We start from the raw sequence: 27,328 nt of genomic DNA on the forward strand, positions 1-27,328 counted from the left end.
CATTAAGCTGCCAGTCCTGCCCATCCCTGAGCCTAATTGCTATGATATCCCAGTCCCATGTTCCTAACCATGTCCTGAGTTAATCAAGGGGCCTGTTAGGCCTCTTGCATTAAAATAATGCAGTTTGATTTATTAGTCCTACCTTGTCCCTGCCTGCCCTGACTGTTTGACTCACGTCTTATAGAAATCTTGAGGTTAATTTAGGATTAGAACGTTTCAATAGGTAACACATCAGCACCTTTAGGTAGCCAGTTTGTTGACTGGTTAACATCTGTTTGCTGATGATTAATGCTGTTATCTTAATTACTTGTACTGTTTTTCTTGCATATCTCATTGAGATTTTTTCAAATCTTCACCACCACCATCTCAACCACTCAGCCTGTAATGCCTATTAAGCATTTTTCTATTTCCTTTAGCGTTTCTTAACTCTATCTACCTTTATGGATTTGTTTTTAGCATAAAGACGGCTGCATTAGAATGACTCAATAGATAATTACAGAGCTGGTTCTGGCCCAAGTGCAAATAACTAGATGGCCTCTGTCTATGCTCTAATTTCTGTTTGGTTTAGGAGGCTGAGGAGCCAGACCCAAACAAGAACAATGGCCATTGGACTTGAGAGATGTGTCTTTCAGGGATACTGGATGAAGAGTTGGATCAACATTCTGGGGAATAGGCAAACTGTATAAGAATTGGAGGTGCTAATGATGTGTCCATTACTGAGGTTCACATTGTTTGCACAGTCCAATCAGCCTAAGTGGCATTAGCTTTATTCCCCACTTATAAAATGTGTGCTAGGAGTGCCATACTAGGATCTTCTGTTTGTCAATCAACGTAAATACAATAGTTATTAGTGTTCAGTTACTCTATATTCACATAATTAACATGCTCCTCTCTCCACTAGGTTCTATATAATGGGTTTACAGGGCGTAAACTTACATCACAGATCTTTATTGGGCCTACTTATTACCAGCGCCTGAAACATATGGTAGACGACAAAATTCATTCTCGTGCTCGAGGACCTGTTCAGATCCTGAACAGACAGCCTATGGAGGGTAGATCTCGGTAAGATGAAATTCACACTTCTTTGTTTTTGATTAGTATTTTGGAACTATTGTCTTTGATTAAGATTTTAATTATAGTGAGGGGCTGTCTACTGTTCATGATCTTGTGACTTGTTTTATTTGCAGTGTATATAGGAGTGTAGCTGGCTTGTTTTATTCAAAAATGATTTAGTATTCAAAAAAATCACTTGAAAATAAGTTTTTAGCTTTTAATTGCCTATCTTTTATTGCTGTTGAGAAGGTGCTGGAGAGCCTTCGGCTGCTACGTCTGGGTGCTAAAGTGCTTCTACCATCTAGATTTTTGACCCAGAGATGATGAAGGAACTGCTTTATGTTTACAAGGCAATATGGAGTATAGCTTCGAGGGGAGCTTGCAGTTCCATAAAAAACACAGGACTTGGGAACTGGAGCAGGTTTTTTTTTTGGTTCTTCAGATCTGCTCAGCCATTCACCAAGATCATAGTTTATCTGGTTTTGGTCGCAACTGCATTTTTCTGATTGCCGCCCATCGTCCTTGACTTCCTAGTTTGTCAAAACCTACCGAACTCAACCCAGAATGAATTCAGTGACCGAGCTTCTGCTATTTTTTTGGGGAAGAGAATTCCATAGACGAAAGACCTTCTTCATCTCCATCTTGAAAATGAGGTTACTTTTTCATTTTGGACTGTCCTTGTTTTACTCTCTCCAATGAAGGATAACATCCTCTCAAAATCCACCCTGTTGTTGGTATTTCCATGCATGTAACTATTACCCTTTTTTGCTTGGTGGTGATCACGTGAAGCCTTGATATGTTATTATAAAGTGTCATATAGATGATACACTCCACAATCATGTTACTTTGGAGGGAATGATTGTTTAAGCAGGTGAATGGAGTGCTGTTCAAGCTCACATACCTGGAGTCGGCTCCAGTATTTTCGCCAGAGACCCATATAACATAGAACATTACAGCGCAGTACAGGCCCTTCGGCCCTTGATGTTGCACCGACCTGTCATACCAATCTGAAGCTCATCTGACCTACACTATTCCATGTACATCCATATTGTTACTTTGAGGGTAGTCAGAGGCATTGTTGAGTAATTACGACATTGAGAGATAATCTGATTTGATTTACAGATTTTTTTTCTTTTGCATCCTCTTTATATTCTTATAGTCTTAATGTGACTTTTTTTATTTCAGTGATGGTGGTCTACGTTTTGGGGAGATGGAGCGAGACTGTCAGATTGCTCATGGTGCAGCCCAGTTTTTGAGAGAGAGGCTTTTTGAGGTTTCTGATCCTTATCAGGTGCACGTGTGCAATCTATGTGGACTAATGGCAATTGCCAATACCAGGACACACACTTACGAATGCCGAGGATGTCGTAACAAAACTCAGGCAAGTATTGAATATCCAGAAGCTGATTTCCAAAGAGCTCACAAATGTTTTAACATTCTAATCCTGCAATTTTCAACGATACATGTAATCTCCTTTGTAGAAATACATATGGTAGTTAGGCATACAGACCCATGTTGTGCATGCTGTCTGTCAAGCTACTTCATTTGGCTTGTTTTAGGGATATATAGTTCTCTCCTTTTGTTTGCATGTCATATATTTCTACGCTTAACTCAGTGTGTTGTTGAAATACCACATAGTGCTTGACCATTGCTTTTTCCAGTGGACTCTTGTTTTCTATTGAGATTTTTGCATTGTTTCATTTGTGTCTAACGAATAAGTCAATGCGTACCCCAAATTGAATAGTTTGTTTTGTTGACCAAAGTTGCTTTTTTGGGATTCTCCATGATAAAATCCCTCAATATTTGTTGTATTCCACTGCTTAAAAAGCCCAGTGGAATTGTTGCAAGGAAATCTTGAAACATTTTCTGATCCATATTTGCTGTTAGAAAAGACTAGCATGCACCAGAAACCAGTTACATCACCACCTCCTCTATTCCAATTGATCTTCTTATCCAACTGCATATGTTTGGTCCTTATTCTCAGTCCAGCTGGAAGGAAGTTGTTAAACTTGAGAGGGTGTAGAAAAGTTTTGCAAGGATGTTGCCAAGACCGGAGGGTTTGAATTATACACACGGTCTAAATAGGCTGAGGCCTTTTTTTTTTTACCTGGAGTGTCAAAGACTGAGGGGTGATCATGAAGGATAGGGTGAATAGCCAATGTCTTTCTCCTAGGGTGAAGGAGTCCAAAACTAGATGTCATTGGTTTAAGGTGAGTGGGGCAAGCTTTAAAAAGGACCTGAGGGGTAACTTTTCACGCAGAGGATGGTGCATGTATGAAATGTGCTGAGAGGAAGTTGTAGAGGTTGGGTACAATTACAGAATTTAAAAGGCATCTGGGTGGGTAAATTAATAGGAAGGGTTCAGAGGGATATGGGCCAAGTGCTGACAAGTGGGATTAGATGAGATTGGGTTGTCTGGTTGGTGTGGATGACCTAAGGGTCTGCTTCTGTGCAGTATGGTTCCATGACACTCTGAATCTCATCAGTACCTGTCTAAAATATGCAAAACCAGTAAGTGTCTAGATTTTGGATTGAACCGCACCTGAAATCAAATTAGACTGATGGAAATGAAGTCTCCTTTCTCTTGTAAGTTGTGTTTCAAAAGAGTTTAGATGGTTTCTACTGGGCATGGACTAAAAAACTAAAACTGGCTTGAATTGACTGTCCATGGTTTAATGGTTAACCTTTTTGAAATGTGAGAACCTGATAAACCCTATTTAATGTTTCAGATTTCCGTACGTTCTTTATTTTGGGGATATATCTCAAGCTTGGAAAAAGGGAATAAGTAGTTTATGTAGAAAGTAGTGATTTTTGTCTTTTGGATTGAATGCTCAGAATGGAGGTGAAAGCAAATAAAAATGAGAGAACCAGGTGCAAGAATAGGCAATCCAGGCCATCAAGCCTGCTCCACCATTTAATACAATCACAGATGATCTTACCTTGGTCTCAACTTCACTTTCCTGTCTATGGTCTGTAATCTTTCAACCAACTTTAAATTAAAAATCTATCTCGTCTGCCGCACTGTGGGCTAATGAAATCCACGACACTCAAACCGTTGAGAGGAGTAATTTCACCTCCTCTCAAATAAGGTGCAAATAGGAGGGAGTGGGTGAAATGGGAATTAGCTTCTGTGATTGGGCAGTACATTGGGGAACCAATATTCCTGGATTTTTGTGTATCCATGCTGTGTAGATAGGGACTTTCTGTTGATCAGGCTGAAAAATATGCTGAGTGCTAACAATGGAGAATGATAGTTTTCAAGTGTACAATCCCCAAGAAATGAAAGGAAAACCATAGCATGTCAATATTTTTAAATCTTACTAGTTGAGAATGTAGCTAAAATTGACATGAGCAAGTAGATAAAAAGTGGGATGATAACATAGCAATGCAAATTGCCTAAGAGCAATTAGACTTTTTAAAAAAAATAAAAGCCTCATGTGAGTTTTGCGAGTTTGGTTGAATTCAACATACTGATTACTCCAGCGTACTGGGGAAGGCTTGTGGAGAAGTGCTTAAAGCCATGAACTATTTTGAGCAATGAGTGTACAGAGTAAATGACAGTAAATAGTTAGAAATGTGAATGGAGCAAAACGCTGTGACAGCAGTTGACAGTCTGTAGTATAGCTTTTGAAAATTGATGCTTGCCTTTTAATCATCATGTTCTTTGACTTTCAGATTTCGTTGGTACGGATGCCCTACGCCTGCAAACTTCTTTTCCAGGAGTTGATGTCAATGAGTATCGCACCACGAATGTTGATTTCTTAATCGACTGTAAATACTGAGCTGTTCTTGCACAGGCTAAGCATATGACAAAATATTGAAGTAGTTCAACATGCCACTGGCAAAATTATTTGCAGAATGATTCACATCATGTGTTAAAGATGATGTGATGGTACTGCTTAAAAATACCAGATCTTTCGTACATTTGTTTGTGTTCACTGTTCTCACTGGTGATTTCATCAGTGGTTTTATTTTTGCCAGAACTGTAAGTAGACTTTGTTGTGTAAACAAAAATAAAATTTTGTATTTTAAGCATTTGTAGAAAGTTTTGTTTTAACTTTTATATACAATTTATCGCCTGATAATACAGAATGTTTGTATTCCTTTCCCCAATATAAAAAAAATCCCATTACAAGTACAGTGAAATGAAAGGTACATCAACAAGCATAATTAACCATAAGTAACCAAATGCTTAAGAAATGATCCCTTGGAAAGTCAATTTACTATGCATTGGGGACAAAAAGCAATATACAGAGTGGCACTTATCCCTAGAATTCCCTGTTAGTAGATGAACTCCATGCAGAGCCAGTGTTTGGCTTTTGGTTCCTTTTACTGATTTTTGTTTTCATGCTTTCTTTTTCACTATAAAATAAAAGACCAAAGTTAATAGACAGGAATGCCCAAATTTTATGCTGTAGATATATGGTAATCTTAAATATAAGTCTTAAGACTCTTAATAATCCACACTTTTGCTAAATACTTGAGTTTTCAGGAATCTCACTTTCTGATTTTGTTTTCAAGAAAGTTATATTTTTAGGAAAGGTAGGATTCACCTTGACATGAGCTTCAGGATTACACACTGCTGATGTTACCACAAAGTCACCATTTTCTTATTTTTTCCCTGTCCAAACTAACCACTATTACATGATTCTGGAGAGCAAAGATAATTTTCTGACTTATTTTCTCCATTGTCATTTTTTCTGTTTATTATGCAATGCCCTTCACCACCTATATTATTTCCACTCACTAAACTCCACAGAACATTACGGCAATTTTGGTGTTCAGACACTATCTATTGCCTCCTCTTACTCAACAAACTGAACCTGCCCCATGTAACTTGATACTGATCCTATGCCATTTGCTAGCTTTTTTTAAAAAGATACATTTATGCAGAAAGTGTTCAGGTAAAAAGAAGTCAATTTATGTCTCCCATCTGTTGATTTCTAATTTGATTCAGTTATCCCATGCTGAAATTAATTTCTACAAAGATATGCACACAGAAAAAATCATTACAGTCCTTTCAGCAATAAAGAAGTTCAAGATGTACATTGTAGCACATTTGCATTATTTATATGGGACACCGCACTCACTCTTTAGTTCCTCAACCACATGTATGCTTCCAGCAGCCGCAGCTTCTCCTCTGGTATTTGCTGCATGGCACTCATATTCTCCAGCATCATCTTCAGTGAGAGGAGAGATCTGAATATAAATGGAAATAAGTATGCTTGGAAGGCACCAAATTATGTGCAGTATTTACATGTATTGTGTTTGTGGTCCTTGTGCCTCAAAATTCAACACACTCCATACCTTCACCTGTTGAATCTTGTGCAGACCGTACTATTGTATTGACAGTCTTCAGCACACTAGATGTGACATTACGGAATTTCCCTAAACTAGTCTCGCTACATTTCTGCCCACCTTTCTATCCTTCAACTTAAAGGAAATTTGTTTTGACCTTGTCTTAAGGTCCAAAATAGACAGCTTCTTGTGAACACTCAGAGAAATTGGAATGCTCTCTGTCCCAAACAGACTGCCCAGACAGTGACAGTTTTATGAATCAATTTCATATCCGCTCCTTTTCCTTGTGAAAGGTTTGGAAGAAGAGAATTTGTAATTGAGTAGGGATAAAGCAAAGGGTGGCAATGGTATTAAAGTCTAGTGGAGCTGAGAAAAGTGATTAAAATAAGTTCCTGTTTTTAGAGCGCTCTGGCACTAGCTGTGTTTATGTTTGCTTAATTTTAGGAAGGTGCTCTTAAAATATGATGAGCCCACTACTTACTTATGCAAAGGCCCTATTTCATGTATTAGGTGGGTACCCAGAATGCTTGAACTGGAGTCTGACCCAGTATGGTATGATGTTTGTTTTTTGCCACATTCCATGATAGGAGGTTAATTGTCCATTTTGATTGATGGTGAGATGGTATTGACAAATTTCTAAGCCTGAGTCTTTAAATCCAGCATCTTTTCACTTTTCCTTATCTCTCCCTTAAATGAGTGTTTGTTTTTCCTGACATCAATGAAAGGCACCATAAAACATCTAACTACAAGTTGCTGCTTTGTAACCCTTTTATAAGCTGGGAAATATGTTGAACTTGAGTCTAATGCACAATCACCACACTACAAGTCAAATCCCCTAAACAGCAAGATTGTGAATTTAGTGCTCAGTTGTGGGTAATTGATGTTAATTTAAAGTTTTACTTTTTGTAGAGATGACATGAATTTCTCAATATTCATACACATTGATTTAAAAACTTACCAACACCCATCCTGTCACCTCATGCTTCTCTGGCCCACCACGAGTCTGGATAGCAAGGTTGTCACGGTCACCAGGCAGCAGCTCCATCTTTTCCACACCAGTTGCTGTTTTCATTACCTATTATTTAAAACTACATTAATATGGCCTTATTTAGTTCCCCACACAGCTTCAAATTGCTGAAGGATCACATCATATGTTTAACAAAGTGTTTCTTATATGAGCCCCAGACAAGTTACGCCATGTCGATGTCTGTTCATTGAACGTCATTGTCTCCAGTTCTCAAACAGCACAAATAGAGCTAAGAGCCTTCACTATAAATGGTTTGAAAACTTAAACGAGCAAATATTTAGCAAATCAGTCTTCACTTCAATGCAAGATAACATCAATAGACTCTTCAAAGTATTGACTTTTTTTATTCTTTATAAGCTGAGCAGACTTTATAAGGGAGCATGATAATGTTATTGTGCAGTTTAGATGCAGTCAATCAACAGAATATATTGAATTCCATACTCTACCCATGTCAGATTTGTCACTGAGAGCCACAAACAAGATGAGCAAAAGCTTGGTAAAAGAAGTAGATTTTAGTGCGTTCTCTTGAAGGAGAGAAAGACTGTGGTGTTTGGAGGTTGAATTCCAGAGTTTAGGGCCTAAGCCAGTGTAAGACCACCACTAGCAGTCGAGATTTTAAAATTGGAGAAGTTCAAGTTGGCAAACTAGCTGTGGTCAGATATAGGAAGATTGTGGAGTTGGAGAAGATCACAAAATAGGGACAAGGTCATAAAAGGATTTGAAAACCAGCATGAGAATTTTTTTAAAAATTGAAGGGTCACTTAGCATGGAGCGCAAGTTTGTCAGCAGAGTCTGGGGAGATAGGTGAGTTGGACGGTGTGTATTAGGACGTGAGCAGCAGAACCTTAAAATGACCACAAGTGTGCAGAGGGTAGAACAATGAGTGGTTGGTAAAGAGAGCACTGGAATATTCAAGCTTATAGGTAGCAAAGGCATGAGTGAGGGCTTCAGTAGAAATAAGCTGAGACAACCAAGGAGTTAAGCAATGTCACTGAGGTGGAAATAGGTGCTGACTGCGATGGTGCAGGTAGGTGGAAAAAGAACATCTTCGGGTCCAATATTTCACAGTTGCAGTGAAGTATAGGTGGATACTGTCAATATATTTGTGGAAAGTGACTGTTTTTGGATGATGTTGCTGAGGGACAATGTGTAAGTGAAAAATAGAAAGTAGCTGACAATAAAACTTTCAGGGATATGGACGGTAAAAGTGAGGAATAGAAAAAGAAGCTTATTCTCTTGCTACAACTGGACTGATCAGGATGAAACAAGGTGAGTGCTGTTTCTCCAAGTTGGAGAGCCATAGGAGCAGATTTTCATGGTCAACTCGTTCAAAGGTAACAATTGGGTTGAGGAGGAATACCGTTCCTTTGTCAGGTTAAGTCATAGATGAAGCTGAGTGGGTAAAGCAATAGAAGGTAGAGTTCAACATGGAACCCTGTGAGACCATCCACTTTGATTCAGGGATATGTGAAAACAGGAATAAATTTTTAATCTGGTTTAGCTAGCTAGGGGCTGTGGAAGTCCAAAGAAATTAGGCATTTTTGTGTACAGGTTACTAAATCCAGATTACTGCGACAGAAATTAATTGAAAAGCCTAAAAACATTAGAGTTTTTTTCCCCAAGAGGCCTGGAATACAAAAGCAATCCTTCTGTAAAACAGAGCCTTGGTCATAACTAATCCAGAGAATTGTATTCCGTTCTGGGAACCAAACATCAGATACTTGGAGAGACTACAGCAAGGTTTCACCATGATACAGAATTTTACGAGTTACTTATAACATCAGATTGCATAAATTTAATTTTGTATTCCTTTAAATGAGAAGATTAAGGGCTATCAAATAGATATATTTAAAATAATTAATGGATTTGACAGGGCTAATAAAGAAACTATGAGAAATCGTTCTGATAAAAATAATTTTCTTCAGTATATAAATAGAAGCAACTTCCTCAGATGTTCGGGACAAAAGGGCAGAATCTTAAACTAGAACAAGGTCATTCAGCAATTAAATCAAGAAGCACATTTTCATAGAGGATAGTGGTGCTGGATTAAGTATAAATTCAAGCTGGTACTGGTAAGAATTTTCTTAGGTCAGGTTATTAAAGAATGTGAAGCAGAGGTGAATACATTGACTTGACATGCAAATCAACTATGATCTATATGAACAGTGCAACAAGCTCAAGAGGCTAAATAATCTCCCCTTGTTTTTAACCTTTCTAGAGAAAGATTGAGAATATTCAGTAAAAAAATTATTTTAAAAAAAACTTTGAAAGGTAAACAAACTATTTCCTGTTGTTAGGAACGTCAGTGATAGACTTGTTGAAATAAATTTATTATTAAGAGAGTGAGGAATTACGAAAGATATATTTACTGTTAGGTCATGGCATGTATGGTCATAGAGAGTGCTTAAGGAAGACACCATTGTATCTTTTGAGTATAATCTGGATAAATATTTGAAACAGAGGAAGCTTTTGGACTATAGGGAGAAAATATGTCCATGAGATTGGGTTGGATCATTCAAGCAAAGAGTTGGCAGAGATACAACGGTCAGATATATGGTATAGTTAACAGGTAAAATGAGAGTCCAAACTAGGGGATTGATGGAGTTGCTGATATATCTGTGGTCTAAAGCAACTAAGATTATCAAGCAAAGATCTTATTGGAAATATTATTTTATTTCAACATGTTAAGTCTTAATATATACAGATTTGGATTATAAGATTAGTGCAAACTTTTTAATTAACTCTCACAAATACTGACTCAACACTGTGGTTACATTTGGTGGCCCAAGTTTTAAATTACCCACAAATGCATAAGGTCATTTAGAATCTTGCATGAAATCTGTTACAGAAAAAAAAGTCTAAACTCTTCAAACCAAATTGATATAAAGAAGTAACTGAAATCTGCTAACCTTGTTCCAGGTGAGTACAGGTGTAGGTACTCCAATAACTTCACACGAAAGGTAAACTTGCGACCCACTGACATTCCAGATCTCCTTGGGCTGTGTCACAATGACCGGAGCTGCAGAAGGCAAACGACATGAACTTAGTTTCTCTGCTGTTAGCAACAGATGTGGGAAAGAAAAGAAGCAAACCCTGTATTTTGGATTCCACAACCCTGTGAGATGTCCTGCCCAATGTGCCCAAACTTTAGAGGGTCAAGAATTGGCCTACTCGCTCACATGAAAACCCATGGCAGAAACTCTTGACCCTGAATAGACATTAGCCTCAAATTGATGGACAGCTGATGATGATATTACCTGTACAAAGTGAGGACTAACAGCAGAGGTTAGTTCCCATGTGACCAGGAACAGAGGGAGAAACACATGATAATGACTCACTTTGAGATGTATTTCATGAGATTTGAAAACTGTCAAAGGCTTGAAATTCACCTAACACATATTTCACTGCTATTACTATATCCAGGGGAAATTCTAGCCACTTTGACAGTGTTGACCACCGAGGTTAAGACATTTAATATTTAGAGTACAGATTTAACCTGTCATGCCAAAGTTAACATGGGGGTGTGGGGCATTAGCAGTGAGGGGGGACGGGTGGAGATGCAGCATTCCAACTACATCAGAGGGAAGACAGTGCAAGAAGCCACTAGAATGGAAACCATTCACTGTATTTGGGTTGAGGAAGTAGCAAATGTGCAAGGAAAGTAGAGACTGAGATGGGCAGTGTGTAGGACTGCAAATATATAACATTTTCTGTTACTTGAAGCACCATGATAATGCTGGAAGATGGAACACACTTGGTGTAACAGAGGCGACAACAAGATTTCACAGGATCCATGGGCAGAGGAATAAGCAACCTTCAGATCAGTCATAATAATAGGGGAATGCATGAGTCCAACATAAAACATTTAATAGGAAAGCACTTGGAAAATAGTGACAGGCTTGGACAGAGTCAGTATGGATTTATGAAAAGGAAATGATGCTTGATAAATCTATGAGAAATTTTCAAGCATGAAATTATAGGAGTTGATAAGGGGGATTTTGTGGATGTGATCTACTTGGACTTTAAGAAGGCATTCAATACGTTCCCAAGAAGAATTTGCATCCAAAATTCAAGTGCATTGGATTGGGGGTAAGTGCACTGACATGGTTAGAGAACAGGCTAGAGAAAGTGCTTGAAAAACTCAACAGGTCTGGCAGCATCTGTGGAGAGAAATGGAGTTAACATTTCAAGTTTGGAGAGTTCCGAAGAAGAGTCTCTGGACCCAAAATGTTAACTCCATTTCTCTTTCTACAGAAATGCTGCAAGACCTGCTGAATTTTTCCAGCAATTTCTGTTTTATTTTCTATGAGGTCATTATGTTTTTGTGGCTTGCTAGAAGGTTCATGAGGTTTTATGAATGGGACACTGCCCGATTTCTGGCTTCTCACTCACTATGAGGAGAGAATCCTGACTCAGACTCCACCAGGGGCCTGTTGATTGTGCCCAAGCTCCTGAACCAATATTGGAGCTGCTCTTGATTTACTGTACACAAACCCCCTGGCTGGAGAGTATGTCTCCTTTGACTTAACTGAGGCCTACTCACCTTAGATTGTGAGACATAGCCATGATTGAAGCAGATGCAGTGTGTTTGGCACATGCTACTATCACATGGTGTTGGTGTGCAACATGTATGTTGTATAGCAACATGTTCACCTCCTGGACTGATGCCAGCTGTCAAAACTGTCACAAGCTTTATGTCTGCACAAAAAGACAAATCATTACCAATATACTGTGAGTCTGTTAGTTCTGGCTGAGGAGGCAATGTGCAAAAAGACATGGAAAGAAAGGCAGGGATGCTGTGAGCATTGAAGTAAACACAAGAGCACTAAGAGAGCAAGGGGCTGTCTTGAGATGCAGCCTTTCTAAAAAAAAATATTCATTTTTAGAAGGTTGTGGGCATCATTGGCTGGCCAGCATTTATTGCTCATTCTTAGTTGCTCTTGAGAAGGTGGTGGTGAGCTGCCTTCTTGAACCGCTGCAGTCCAGTTGCTGTGGGTTGACCACAATGCCTTTAGAGGGGGAATTCCAGGCCTTGTCCAATCCATGAGTTGAGTGCCTATCCCTACGTTTAAAATGTCCTTGCTGCATCATTGTAAAGTGCAGCATGAAAGTTCTGTTGATGGGAGATGTGCCAGGCTGATGCTGGCAGGCTGATACGTGTCAAATTCCATTACCTCTGGACATGGGGTTCATGTGATCGCTGGATATGGAGTGTGCCCTGCAGCACTGATGACTAGTGTAAAAGATGGGGAGCTGGAGTCACCAGTTACCCACTCTGACATTCACATCAAGAATACTTAGAGTCTATCTCAGGGAGAATATCAATCAGGCAAGATGAAATAATAATGAGGGTGATAATAAGCATCTCGCCACTCACGAGGGATAATCTCATTTTGATGGCCAGGACTGGGTTACAGAACGCCACTTCTTGGTCTCAATATCAAGAAAAAACTTACAGGACATTTCACCCAATTTTCCCAAATTATTCCCATTGCCCACATTGTTCAGGGCTTGGGAAGACCCCGTTCAAAATCTCCAATGAGTGGATCAGGCATTAGAGGACTGCACTGCTCTGGATTTTTCAGAAGTGCTTTGAGGTAAGAGTGGCCAGCTTACCATGACAAAACACAACAAACGGCAAATTAAAATAATGTAAATTTCTAAAACATTCTTATAGAATGGCCCTGGAGTAAAGTCTAACCCTCAATATCATTAAACCAGCCAGGGGTATCCAAGCAATTTTGTGGGCTATATATAGATATTGGCTGGACAGCTTGTTTCTGATGCAGAGTGACACCAAAAGCATGGGTTCAATTCCCACAATGGCTGAAGTTACCATGAAGGACTTGCTTTCTCAACTTCATGCCCATGTTGGAAGCATGGTGACTCTCAGGTTAAATCACCACTAGTCGTCTGTCTCAAAAGAGAGGAGCAGACCTATGATCTGATAAAGACTATGGCGATTTTGCTTTTTGTTTTATGACTGATGCGAACCGTGAAAAGCTTTAGGAGCAACATATTAAGTCTTAACACACATTTTCATATAAACAGGCCTTATTATTCCAGACTTATCCAGTAAGTTGCAACAGGAACATAAACAGTTCTTTACAAACCTCAAGGTTACCATTCAAAGACATCAAACCGGGAATGGAGTCAAGAATGCAACAAACTATGCAAAGAGGAAAAGATAACTAGCCACTACCACTCCCCCACCCCGTATTTATGATGGAATGAAATATTCACCATAGAAAAGATTGCACTGTCAGCAAACCCTTTCAGACAAGATTCTGTGCATTTGGCTGTGTTCATTATTAATCCTATTCTTAACAAAGGCATGCGAGAACCAATGGTTAAAAGCCACTTCTGCTGATAGGTCAGCAAAAGATTAATAGACTGCAATCATTTATCAAAACTAGCCAGACTTGTCATTGCATGCAAGCTATTAATAAGATTAGACATGCTTCTGCATATTTCTAAAGTGAATTAAACAAGGTTTGATTGATGCAATGCAAAATAACTCTGATCCAGTGCTAATGAGCACACTACCATGTTGATCTGTCATGATTTCTTAGGCATTCTTGGTACTTTAAAAACAAAAGTAATATGAAGTCGAAAGTTTTTAAACTTTTAGTTCATTTTAGTCACATTTGATAGTTTGTATAGCGTTTCACCAACAATGTATAAGTCTTCAGTTTTTAAAAATACATTTTGGAATATAGACATCATTTGGAAGGTCAGCATTTGCTGTTAAACCCTAGTTATCCATGAGAAGTTGATGGTAAACTGCAGTCTTTGTGGTAAAAGTACTTTTACACTGCTGTTAGAGAAGGATTTCCAGGATTTGATCAAGTGATGAAGGTGTAATGGTGGGATATTTTCCAAGTTATGACAGTCTGTGACTTTGAGGGAACCTTGAAGATCACAGTTTTCCCATGCTCCAGATGCCCTTGTTGTTTGAAGGGGTGGAAGTCACAGATTTTAGAGGTACCAGCAAAGCTGCCTTGTTAATTGTTAATTACAGCAATGGCGAGAGAGAGATCAAATGCTTAAGCCTCTGCATGGGCTTCACAACAAGCAGAACTGTTCATCCTGGATGGTGCTGAGCTTCTGGAGAGTAGTTGCAGCTGTACTTATCAAGGTAAAAGAAGAGTTTCCCATCTCATTCCTAATGCGTGCCTTGTAGGTGATGGGCAGGCTTAAGGGAGTCTAGAGATGGAGCATTTAGTGTCAGTCCCATCTTTGAAGCATTTGGGGTATTGGGCCTTTCAGAAAATTCCCAAAAATCTATATTTATTTTCCAACCAGCTCCCACAACATAAAATCTTCCTCATTGATAAAGGTCAGTGGTGAGATGCTGGAAACCGTAGATCATGTTCTATATCCTGCGAGCCTCCTAGCAATAAAGGCAAACATAGATGACAAAACTCATCCTCCAATGTTCCAGTTCAGTATTTGGCCAATTGTGGATAAATGGATTTGACCACTAGGATCTCGAACCCAAGACTAACATTACAATTTATTGGGCAGCAGTGACCCTGCACTACTCAATGCCTCAGAGACATGGGTGACACATAGCAGATATCTCAAAGCAGTGGAGATCATGCAAACATAGAGGTTAGGAGCAGGAGTAGGCCATTTCATCCTTTGAGCCTGCTCCATTCTTTCATAAGGTCGTGGCTGATCCAATTACTGTACACTTCCACATACCCTCGGATAAATTTTCACCTCCATGCTTTTCAAAAATCTATCCACTTCTACCTTTGAAATACTCTAAAACTCTCCTTCCACTGCCTTTCGAGAAAGAGAATTCCAAACATTCCTCACTTTGTGAGAATAAATCCTCTTCCTCTCTGAATTGAGTGATAGCCTCTTTATTTTTAAAATAATGACCATCTAGTTATAGAATCTCCCACAAGAGGTAACATCCTTTCGAAAGCCACAATGTTCAGAACATTCACAATCTTATATGTTTCAATTAAGTCACCTTTACCCTTCTAAACCCCATTGGATAGAAGCCTAGCTTGTCCAACCTAAGTGCCACCAATGTAATATTACTTGTACTTGAACTCTTTCCACATATTTTGCCATCATCAAACCCCAGTGTCATCTTGTTGAATCTTTGATCAGTGTTCTCTACAGCATTAATGGATGTTCTACTGTAGTGGTACATATCTTAATTGAGATTGAAATGTTACCTTGCATAACCTATTTTGTTTATTCTCATTTTAATGTCCCATTTATAACATAAAGTAAATGTTTTTAATGGCTTTTTTTTCTGCCAGCAATTATACTTTCAGGGAAATAGATACTTCAGCCATTTGGACCCTTCCATATGTTCATATTCAATATACATATTATTTCTTCATTTCCTTTAATAATGAATTACATCTTTCCCAATAACTGGGACCTCCTACCTTACCTATGCTATTAACCAATGTCTTCTCCATTATTCCATTACCTTTGTGTAGTCATTCTGTTCTCTATGCCCAAATCATATAGAAAGAATGAGTTGAGTTAGACCACACTGAGTCATTACTGGGAAACCCAATCTTTGGATGGATATAAAATATTGGTTTTGAACAGAAAATAGCACAAATTTAACAGAATGATAACAGGTCACCAAGAGTTAAACCATGAACAGAGGTTTCACAAACAAACTTTGTATCCCCTGGAATTTAAAAGGATAGAAAATAACTTGATTGAAGTTTTTAAATGTACTAATGGAAGCAGATAAGGTAAATAAGAGAAATGTTTTCATTGGGAGAAGAATCTAGAATTCGAAGACATGATCTTGAAGAGCCATAGATTTCAGGAGTGAAATTAGGAAACAATTTCTCAATATTTGAGATAAGCTTGGAACTCTCTTCCACAGAGGGCTAGATCAATTATTACTTTCAAATCTGTGATTTCTAGATATTTGTTCAGCAAAACTGTTGAGGGATATGGGGAAAAGTTGAGTATGTTGAATTATGTCAGTCATGATCTTATTAAATAGTAGGACAGACTTGAAGGGCTGAATGGTCTCCTTCTGTTCCAAATAAAACTGAGGGGAAGTCATCCCCAAAGCACTAACATTTCTCTCCATGCTTGCTGAGCGCTCCCAGCATTTTCTATTTTTGTTTGAGATTTTCAGTATCTACATTATTTTCCATCTTTATGACAGACTTGCTAATGATGCAAAGCATAGTTGCTACACTTCAGGAAGATAATTGAGAGAAGAAAGTCTTTTTTATTCTGCCTAACTGGACACAAATACAGATCCACAACAGAGGCTAGCTTAAGTTTCTCAAAGAACATAATAAAATGTGCCTGAGTTTGGAATCTTAAGCTTATTACAAACAAGAGCAGACATGAGTTCGCAGCTAACAAAAAAAGTCTTTCATTAACTGCTGCAGTACATTTTATGAAAGAGCATTGAGCCCAAAAGTCCCTAATGTAAATATTGGGAATCCACCCAACAATGACCTCCAGTGCTGACCCAACTAAAATTGGTGAGGTCACAGGCAGGTTACCCATTTTAAAACGTCAGTGATGGGTATTTGCACTGTTTGTGATACACTTTGGAGTTGAAAAATTCACAAATTCCCCAAATCTTCTGGAATCTTGGCTGCAATTCAGACCCCATCTGTTGCTAGTTAGACTGTCATGCTTGGTCCCAGAATATATAGTGACCCCGATGCTCTTGCAAATACTCCCACACTGCTAGTCTTGTTTGGTCAGCCTTCTACAAGTCATTACTGCCATAGAAAGCCAGGAACATTTCCCTGGAATCATTGGTTGCACTCTTCATCAGCACAGTGGGAAAGCTGGGAAAAGACTGTAGATTTCCCTTTCCTATGTGCTTATACTGACTATGATAACAGCATCAGGTTTACGTGAGACTTACAATTCTAAAACACCACAAGTTAAAACCAAGAAGAATTTAATCATTAATTCCTACCTATTATGACTGTGCTGTCATGAGCCACCCTCAAGATGATGAGCAACAATCACAAATCACTTTGCAACAGATTGCATGCAATCTGGCACAACTCTCAGAATAAAAAAGATCTTTCTTCTGTTCTAACTAGCTCCAGGCAAGGATTACATTCCACCTAACATCATTGTGGGTGATCACATGCTTCAGGTTGTGGATTGATGCAGCTACCTGGGTGACGAGAGTGCAACTGATTCAACTGTCAGCCTTGGCTCAATGCTAACCCAGTTGTTTCTGAGAAGATTGTGAGTTTAAACCTTGCCCTAGAGACTGGGGCTGATACTTTAGCATAGTGCTGAAGGGATTTTACACTGTCTGAGAGGCTGTTTTTCACATGAGGGATTAAGTGGAGACCCTGCCTGCCCCCTGAGGTGGATAAAAAATATTCCAGAGTACTTTTGAGAAATAGTACAGGAGTTTGGCAGGTCCTGTCCCACATTCACATTTCAGTAAACATCACAAACAGACTTTTTTTGGTCATTACCTCATTGCTGCTTGTGTGCAAAGTGGCTGCAGTGTCTCCACTTTAGAACAGAGAATACACTTGACATGGTGACTCACTGACTGCAACATATTTGTGAATTGTCCCTTGTAAATGGGACTATATTATTTCCTCTGTTTACATGCTTGAGAAGCAGATAAAGGCTCAAACTGTTACTTTAAATGTAAAGTGAGTATCATAGATAGAATCCCTACAGTGTGGAACAGGCCCTTCAGCCCAACAAGTCCACACCGACCCTCCGAAGAGTAACCCACCCAGATCCAATCCCCTACCCTATGTTTACCCCTGACTAATCCACCTAGCCTACACATCCCTGGACCACTACAGGCAACTTAGCATGACCAATTTACCTAATCTGCACATTTTTGGATTGTGAGAGTAACCCAAAGCAAACTCACTCAGACACGGGGAGAATGTGCAAACTCTAATCAGACAGTCGACCGAGGTTGGAAACAAAACTCTGCTAACCACTGCCTGCTATTAAGCTGGCAGATTGTAGGTTAGAGCTGAGGATACTAATGCAGCAGGGAGATGGGTACCTGAAGTGTAGTTCCTGTATAAAGGAGGTTGAGGGTAGTGAGGTCAGGGATAGGTTTACAAGGTCCCGAGAGAACACCAGCAATCAGGATGTTGATTTGAAATGTGTGTACTTCAATGCTAGGAGCATCCAGAATAAGGTGGGTGAACTTGCAGCATGAGTTGTTACTTGTCATTTCGATGTTGTGGCCATTTCAGAGACATAGCAAAAAGAGGGGCGGAAAGGTTGTTGCAGATTCTGGGATTTAGATGTTTCAGTAAGAACAGAGAAGATGTAAAAATGGGGGGGTGGGGGGGGGGGGTAGCATTGTTAATCAAGGGTAGTATTATAGCAGCTGAGATAACGTTTGAGGACTCATCCACTGAGGTAGTTTGCACTGAGGTTAGAAACAGGAAAGGAGAGGTCACCTTATTGGGAGTTTTCTATTGGTCTCTGAATTGTTCTAGGGATGTAGAGGAAGGGATAGCAAAGACTATTTTCAATAGGAACGAGAGTAACAGGGTAGTTGTTATGGGAGACATTAACTTGCCCAATATTGACTGGGAATACTATAGTTCAAGTAGTTTAGATGGGTCAATTTTTCTTCAATTGTGTGCAAGAGGGCTTTTTGATACAGTATGTGGACAGACCATCAAGGGGAGATGCCAAATTGGATTTGGTGCCTGGCCAGGTGTTAGATTTGGAGTTGGCGAGCACTTTGATGATAGTGACCACAATTCAGTTATGTTTACAATAGCAATGGGCAGGGAAAGGGATATGCTGCAGGGAAAGAGGTATAACTGGGGGTAAGGCAACTATGATGTGATTAGGCAAGATTTAGGATGCATAGGATGGGGAAGGAAACTGTAGATGATGGGCACACTTGAAATGTGAAGCTTATTCAAGGAACAGCTACTGTGGGTCCTTGATAAGTCTATACCTATTAGGCAGGGAGGTAGTTGTCGAGAGAGGGAGCTATGATTTAGGTGTGAAGACTCAGTTAGGGAGCTTGAGAATTATACGTTAGCCAGAAAAGATCTAAAGAGAGGGCTAAGAAGAGCCAGGAGGGCTCATGAGAAGTTGTTGGCAGATAGGATCAAGGAAAACCCTAAGGACTTCTACAGGTATATCATAAATAACAGAATGACTCAATTAAGATTAGGGCCAATTAAAGATAGTAGTGGGAAGTTGTGTGTGGAATCTGAGGACATAGGGGAAGCACTTAGTCATCGTGTCATAGAGATGTACAAATAGAAACAGACCCTGCGGTCTAACCCGTCCATGCCAACCAGATATCCCAACCCAATCTAATCCCACCTGCCAGCACCCGACCCATATCCCTCCAAACCCTTCCTATGCATTAACCCATCCAAATGCCTTTTAAATGTTGCGATTGTACTAACCTCCACCACTTTCTCCAATTTTGGTGTCAGCTGCAAAGTTAGTAACTATACCTCCTATGCTCACATCATTTATGTAAATGACAAAACGTAGAGGACCCAGCACTGATCCTTGTGGCACTCCACTGGTCACAGGCCTCCAGTCTGAAAAACAACCCTCCACGACCACCCTCTGTCTTCTACCTTTGAGCCAGTTCTGTATCCAAATCCCTGTATTCAGTGAGATCTAGCCTTGCTCATCAGTCTCCCGTGGGGAACCTTGTCGAATGCCTTACTGAAGTCCATATAGATCACATCTACTGCTCTGCCCTCATCAATCCTCTTTGTTACTTCTTCAAAAAACTCAATCAAGTTTGTGAGACATGATTTCCCATGCACAAAGCCATGTTGACTATCCCAAATCAGTCCTTGCCTTTCCAAATACATGTACATCCTGTCCCTCAGGATTCCCTCCAACAACTTGCCCAGCACCAACATCAGGCTCACCGATCTATAGTTCCCTGGCTTGTCCTTACCACCTTTCTTAAACAGTGGCACCACGTTAGACAACCTCCAATCTTTCGGCACCTCACCTGTGACTATCGATGATACAAATATCTCAGCAAGAGGCCCAGCAATCACTTCTCTAGCTTCCCACAGAGTTCTTGGGTACACCTGATCAGGTCTTGGGGATTATCCACCTTTAGCCATTTCAAGACATCCATCACTTCCTCCTCTGTAATATGGACATTTTGCAAGGTGTCACCATCTATTTACCTACATTCTATGTCTTTCATGTCCTTTTCCACAGTAAATACTATTGCAAAATACTCGCTTACTATCTCCTCCATCTCCCTCGCCGACATGCTGATCTTTGAGGGGCCCTATTCTCTCCCTAGTTATCCTTTTGTCCTTGATGTATTTGTAAAAATCCTTTGGATTCTCCTTAATTCTATTTGCCAAAGCTATCTCATGTCCCTTTTTGCCCTCCTGATTTCCCTCTTACTCCTACTGCCTTTATAGTTTTCTAAGAATTCATTCGATCTATTCTGTCTATACCTGACATATGATTCTTTCTTTTTCTTAACCAAACCCTCAAGTTGTGTGTGGAATCTGAGGACATGGGGAAGTACTTAATGAATACTTTTCATCAGTATTCACGCTGGAAAAGGACAATGTCAGTGAGAATACAGAGATACAGGCTACTAGATTAGATGGGATTGTGGTTGACACAAAGGAGGATTTAGCAATTTTGGAAGATCTGAAAATAAGTAAGACCCCTGGGCCAGATGGGATTTATCCTCAGATTCTCTGGGAAGCCAGGGAGGAGATTGCAGAGCCTTTGGCTTTGATCTTTATGTCATCGTCGTCAACAGATGTAATGCCAGAAGACTGGAGGATAGCAAATGTTGTTCCCTTGTTTAAGAAGGGGAGTCGGGACAATTATAGGCCAGTGAGCCTTACTTTGGTGTGGGTAAGGTGTTGGAAAATGTTGTAATAGGTAGGATTTATAATCACCTAGAAAGGAATACCTTGATTAGGGATAGTCAACACAGTTTTGTGAAGGGTAGGTCATGCCTCACCAACCTTATTGAGTTCTTCGAGAAGGTGACAAAACAGATGGATGAAGGTAAAGTGGTTGAAATGGTGTACATGGATTTCAGCAAGGTGTTTGTTAAGGTTCCACACTGTAGGCTATTGCACAAAATACTGACTTTTGGGATTGAAGGTGATTTAGCAGTTTGGATCAGAAATTGGCTAGCTGAAAGAAGACAGAGGATGGTGGTTGATGGGAAATGTTCATCCTAGACCTCAGTCACCAGTGGTGTGCCGCAAGGATCTGTTTGGGGCCACTGTTGATTGTCATTTTTCCAAATGATCTGGATGTGGGCATGGAAGAATGGGTTAGTAAATTTATGGATGACACTAACTTAGGCAGAGTTGTGGATAGTGCTGAAGATGTTTTGGGTTACAGAGGGACATAGACAAAATGCAGAACTGGGCTGAGAAGTGGCAAATGGAGTTTAATGCAGAAAAGAGTGAGGTAGTTCACTTCGGAAGAAGTAACAGGAATGCAGAGTGCTGGGCTAATGTTAAAATTCTTGGCAGTGTAGTTGAACAGACAGATCTTGGTGTCCAGGTACATAAATCCCTGAAAGTTGCCACCCAGGTTGATAGGGCTGTTAAGAAGGCATATGGTGTGTTGGCATTTATTGGTGGGGAGATTGAATTTCAGAGCCACGATGTCATGGTTCAGCTGTACAAGACACTAGTAAGGCTGCACCTGGAGTATTGCGTGCCGTTCTGGTACCGCATTATCGGAAGAATGTGGAAGCTTTGGAAAGGGTTCAGAGGAGATTTACTAGGATGTTAGGAAGGTCTTACGAGGAAAGGTTGAGGGAACTGAGGCTGTTTTTGTTGGAGAAAAGAAGATTGAGAGGTGACTTAATTGAGACGTATAAGATATTCAGAGGGTTAGATAGGATGGACAGTGAGAGCTTTTTTCATCGGATGGTGAAGGCTAACATGAGGTGACATAGCCTTAAATTGAGGTGTGATAGATTTAGGACAAATATCAGGGGTAGTGTCTTTACACAGAGAGTAGTAGGGGCATGGAATGGCCTGTCTGCAACAGTAGTAGACTCATCAACGTTAAGGGCATTTAAATGGGCATTGGACATACATATGGATAACAATAGAATGGTGTAGGTTAGATGGGCATCAGATTAATTTCAGAGGTCGGCATAACATCGAGGGCATAAGGGCCTGTACTGCACTGTAACGCTCTATGTTCTATGTTCTATGATAGTTCTAGCCTGAGAACCACCACTTCCAGCCATGATAACCCTTGCTCCAGAGAAATCATGTTTGGGAATCACATAAAATGACTTTGATATCATTTTAATTACAGAGGAGGGAAATACAGACAGATGAATAATTGGAGATGAAGAAAGTCCTCCTGCATATTGAATAGTGTCCCTGACTCAGGGTTGAAGTCTTCTTACCAAAAGGGTGAGTATCAATGTGCATATCCTTACCAATAACAGGCAATAAGGGTAGGAGAGATTCTTGGTTAGCCATGTGTTAGGAAGAAAGTGGAACCTCCATTATCACTGTCCATAGTTCCAGTCTATCACATGCATTTGACTACATGAGTGCTGATTGCATCAGTTGGCTGGATAACTGGTGTGGATCAAAATGGTGCCACGGGGTTTAATCCCTATTCTGACTTGAGTGGTTTCAGGATTTGCCTCCTTGCCCAACCTGTGGTAGAGGTTGTGGCACTGTCGTTAAGACCTGCCTTTGTGCAGAGAATTGAAGAAACAGTAGAGATATTTCATTAAATGGTGAATAAAAGGGACTGCCAGAAACAACTTTACTAATTTATTCAGAAAATTCATTAAAGTTTAACTTCAACTTTATTAAAGTCTAAACTAGTTGCAATGTCCCAGTAGAGTAAGTTATGGCTTGTTTAATTATTGAATATGAAAACACTTCCTCTTTTAGGATTTCTTAAGTCACTTCTTTCTAAAAAACATTTTCAGTTGATAGGAATTATGAGGTTGATGTGCCAGCCCCTAATTTGGTTGCTTGTGGTGAATTGCATTTAAAAAGTAGACATTCCACATACAGTTCTGAACTTGCACCGACTCAATCATGTCACATATGTGCACTGTTCTTTACCACAATTGATATGAATCATAGAAATTCTACAGCATGAAAGCAGACCATTCAACCCATCTTGTCCACAGTGACCCTTCCACCTACATTAACCATGGCTAATTCACCTTGCCTGCACATCACTGGGTAATTCAGCACGGCCAATCCACCTAACCTGCACATCTTTGGACTGTGGGAGGAAACCAGAGCACCCAGAGGAAACCCACACAGACACAGGGAGAATGTGCAAATTACATAGACAGTTGTCCGAAGGTAGGATCAAACCCAGGTCCCTGGCACTATGTGGCAGCAGTGCTAACCACTGAGCCACCATACTGCTTTATGATAGTTACAATTCCACTGGATATAATAACTTAATCCACAGCACAGAAATAAGCTCTTTGGCCAATCTTTCTGTGCAAGTGCAGATTTTCAAATAGCTTTATTCATTTGTCTCCCTTACAGTTTCCATCTGTCTTCTTACATTCTTCCTTTTGAAATATGCATCTGATTCCTTTTGAACAGGTCTCCATCTCAGTAGCCATTTGTGGAAAAGCATTCCCTGTTTGATTAAGGCTGTGAGTGAAACATCTTTTCTAACATTCCCATTGACTTTTTTGTGATAAAACTGAGTAATTTCCTAATGATTTTATCAATCCATGAAAACAATCTTTCACAAGTTACCTTCCATCTGAAGGATGTCTTAATTTCCAAATCATCCTCAAGAACAAATTTGAATTTACACATAATATCATCCGATCTACCAAAACCTTTACAACGCATATTGAATAGTGTCCCTGACTCAGGGTTGAAGTCCTCTTACCAAAAGGGTGATAAAACTGAGTAATTTCCTAATGATTTATCAATCCATGAAAACAATCTTTCACAAGTTACCTTCCATCTGAAGGATGTTTTAATTTCCAAATCATCCTCAAGAACAAATTTGAATTTACACATAATATCATCCGATCTACCAAAACCTTTACAACCAACAGATTACTTTTAAAGTGTTGCTGCCTACATGGATACTAATTTGCATACAGGGAATAAAGTGAATGGAGGATCTGTTTTTTGTTCAGGATGTAATGTCAGATGGGATAATTCACAGATGTTCAAAATGTTCTATGGGATCTGTCATTCCAAACCGTGTCATCCAAAAAAACGATTATTATGTCCAATTGAATTACAGCTTTATCATATTAATTGTGGCAAAGAACTGTGCACCGACTTGACATGATTCAGTTAGTGCAAGCTCAGAGTTGTACGTGCAAAATCTACTTTTGAACTAATCCATTGCATGCAGCCACATTAGGGGCTGGTCTTAATCAACATATCAACCATGTGATGTCACTAACAATTCAGTTCTGTGTTGACATCTCAGGCTGGATTATACAATGAGGAATTAAGGATTTACAGTCCGAGAGGTCTAACGTCAGAAACAGGCCTTTAAGCCCATTGAATCAGTGCCTGTCAAAAACAACCACCTAATTCTAATCCCATTTTCCAGAACTTGGCCCATAGCCTCGTATGCCTTGGCATTGCAAATGCACATTGAAATACTCCTTAAATGTTATGGGGGTTTCTACATCTTTCAGCCCTTACAGACAGTGTGTTCCAGATTTCCAACCTCTGAATGGACCTTTCCTTACCTTCACATTCCCGCTAAACCTCCTGCCCACTGGTTATTAATCATGTTATAAAAATGTTATAAGCGGAGTGAAAGAAAGAGGCTATATGATCCTGAGAGCATGAGATTGCAAGTAGTTTCATTTCACTTCACCTGAAACTGGCAAAAGATCAGGGAGCAATCAAGCTCGTTCAGAGAAAATCCTGTCCAGAGAAAATCGAGCTCCACCAACCTCTACCATCTCCACCCAGCCCCGCCCCCGACCTTTTGCATGAATGGATAAAAGTACAGTATCGCATTGGAGACAGGCAGCTCACAGACTGGCCACACCCCCAAACCCAAGTAACCACCGCTCTCTTTAATTCTCTTTTCAATTAAAATAAAATAATCCGTAAAGGCCGCTGGTTAGAGCTCACGAACTGATAGAGTTGGGCTAAGCGTGCGTCTTTTGTGCAACCAACTAGGATCCCAGTATCCATTCAAATCTAAGCAATTGTTCATTTCCCAAATTCACTCCAAACTGATCATCTTTCCCCCCTCTCTCACTCCCACTTTCTCTCCCCTTTCTCTGCCTTCTCTCTCTCCGCTCTCTCTCGTTTCCCCACTTAATTCTCTATCTCTGCCCTCTCCTCTCACTCCTCCCACCTTCTCTATCCCTTTCCTCTCACCCTCTCCTACTTTATGTCATGCCCGACCAGCACGTTTTCTCTGTCATCCCGTCTATTACTTTATCCTTCTCCCACTTCATTAGTTCCTCCTAAATGTGCCCGCTTAAGAGGCAAGAAGGCACATTTAAAAAGTTATTAAAATCTTTACGATCCAGTTACGAAGTAACTGACAGCCGGACACCAATGTAGCTAGCAAATGGTTCTGTTTTTAATCATTTCAGTTCCTTACAGTCGGGATAGCTAGTGAAACATACTACCTGTGGACAAAGTTTGCTGATAATACTATTGAAAATGGTTGAACGTACCTCCAGCACGTAACAGCTCTTAAATATATCAAGGATTTTAACAAAAAAAAAACGGTTTTTAAAGTGCTACCTGATTATGCAGTTTTGTGGGTTATTTCAGTAATATGCAAATAAATTCGGGTGAAAACGAGCAAAAAGCTGTTCCGAAAGCCAGTGCAGCTTGCATATGGATCACTGACCACGTCCAGAACGGAATTCTCGGGTAGAAAATGCGTCGAGGGCGAGAAAGAGAGCATTTGGAGAGCTGGGAGCAACATTAACTGCAGAGGGTAACACCCTCTCACTTAGACCTCGGAAATCAGTGCGAGTGCAGTGCGGGGGACTGTGCCCTGAATCAATTCCCAGCTTGGACCTCCTTTCAACTCCACGGGTGAATTCAAAAACCCCCACGTTACCGCCCTGTTGGGGATTGGAGGGTAGTGTATCGCAGTGTATCAGGCAGGAGGGAGGGGAGTGCCAGGGGGGAGGCTGAAACTGATCCCAGAGCTGGGGGAGGCCGCGTGAGGCGGGGGCTGTAGGAGCCCTACTCCTAACCCTACAAAACAAAATACAGTTTACTCTTTAAAGCTTCCCTGAAAGATCACTCACGAGCTGACATATTTGGCCTGACTGTGGGCTTTCTGTGCAACCAAGTCTGTAACAAAACAAAGAACGGCGGAGGTTGGAGATCTGAAAGACAAACAGCAATTGCTGGAGAAACTCAGCAGGTCAGGCAGCATCTGTGGAGAGAAAGCAGAGTTAACTTTCAGGTCCAGTGACCCTTCTTTGACCCTTCAGATCTGCTGAGTCTCTCCAGTAACCTCTGTTTTATTTGTTTCACACAATTGTCCACTTCCTCAGCTCTCCATAATTTCCCACCTGCACTCCTTTCCTGCTTTATTCTCTCCTCACTCCTCTCTCTGCTCCCTCTTCCTCTCGCTACTTTTGGTCTCCGCCACTTTCTCTCGCTTCCCCACTTAATTCTCTCTCTCCGCTCACTCCTCCCATTTTCTGTAACTCTCTCCTTTCCGTCACCCCGTTCTCACTGTAGTCTCCCTCCGCTACTTTCTCTCTTACTCCTTTCCCACATTATTATCCTTTTCCTCCACTTTCTTATTCCTTTCCCCACTTTATTCTCTCTTCCCACCACTTTTTCTCACTCTTTCCCCACTTTCTCAATCCTGTTCCCACTTTAATCTCTCTTTCCACCACTTTCTCTCTCTCTCACTCTTTTCCCCACTTTATTCTCTCTTCCCAACACTTTCTCTCATTCTTTTCCCCACTTTCTCAAACCTTTTCCCACTTCGTCTCTCTTTCCACCACTTTCTCTCACTCTT

The 27,328-nt window shown here is 40.2% G+C and overlaps 2 protein-coding genes across 3 annotated transcripts in view; one reads left to right on the top strand and one right to left on the bottom strand.

Moving 5' to 3' along the window:
• The window catches only part of polr2b (RNA polymerase II subunit B), a 50,069-nt gene extending 44,984 nt beyond the window's left edge, over positions 1-5,085 (top strand). For both annotated transcript variants that reach the window (XM_043674270.1, XM_043674271.1), the window contains 3 exons: positions 902-1,062; positions 2,239-2,434; positions 4,729-5,085. In XM_043674270.1, the coding sequence (XP_043530205.1) occupies positions 902-1,062; positions 2,239-2,434; positions 4,729-4,818 (447 nt within the window). In that variant the 3' untranslated portion in view covers positions 4,819-5,085. The remainder of the gene's footprint in view (positions 1-901; positions 1,063-2,238; positions 2,435-4,728) is intronic.
• Positions 5,086-5,099: 14 nt separating this feature from the next.
• Positions 5,100-27,328, bottom strand: part of igfbp7 (insulin-like growth factor binding protein 7) — a 23,186-nt gene continuing 957 nt past the window's right edge. Inside the window, exons 2-5 of the mRNA XM_043674272.1 lie at positions 10,288-10,397; positions 7,310-7,426; positions 6,144-6,252; positions 5,100-5,415 (exon numbers count right to left, since the gene is read on the bottom strand). Of these exons, the coding sequence (XP_043530207.1) occupies positions 5,399-5,415; positions 6,144-6,252; positions 7,310-7,426; positions 10,288-10,397 (353 nt within the window). The 3' untranslated portion in view covers positions 5,100-5,398. The remainder of the gene's footprint in view (positions 5,416-6,143; positions 6,253-7,309; positions 7,427-10,287; positions 10,398-27,328) is intronic.

The sequence above is a fragment of the Chiloscyllium plagiosum genome, chromosome 32 (genome assembly GCF_004010195.1).
Source record: "Chiloscyllium plagiosum isolate BGI_BamShark_2017 chromosome 32, ASM401019v2, whole genome shotgun sequence".
Classification (NCBI taxonomy): domain Eukaryota; kingdom Metazoa; phylum Chordata; class Chondrichthyes; order Orectolobiformes; family Hemiscylliidae; genus Chiloscyllium; species Chiloscyllium plagiosum.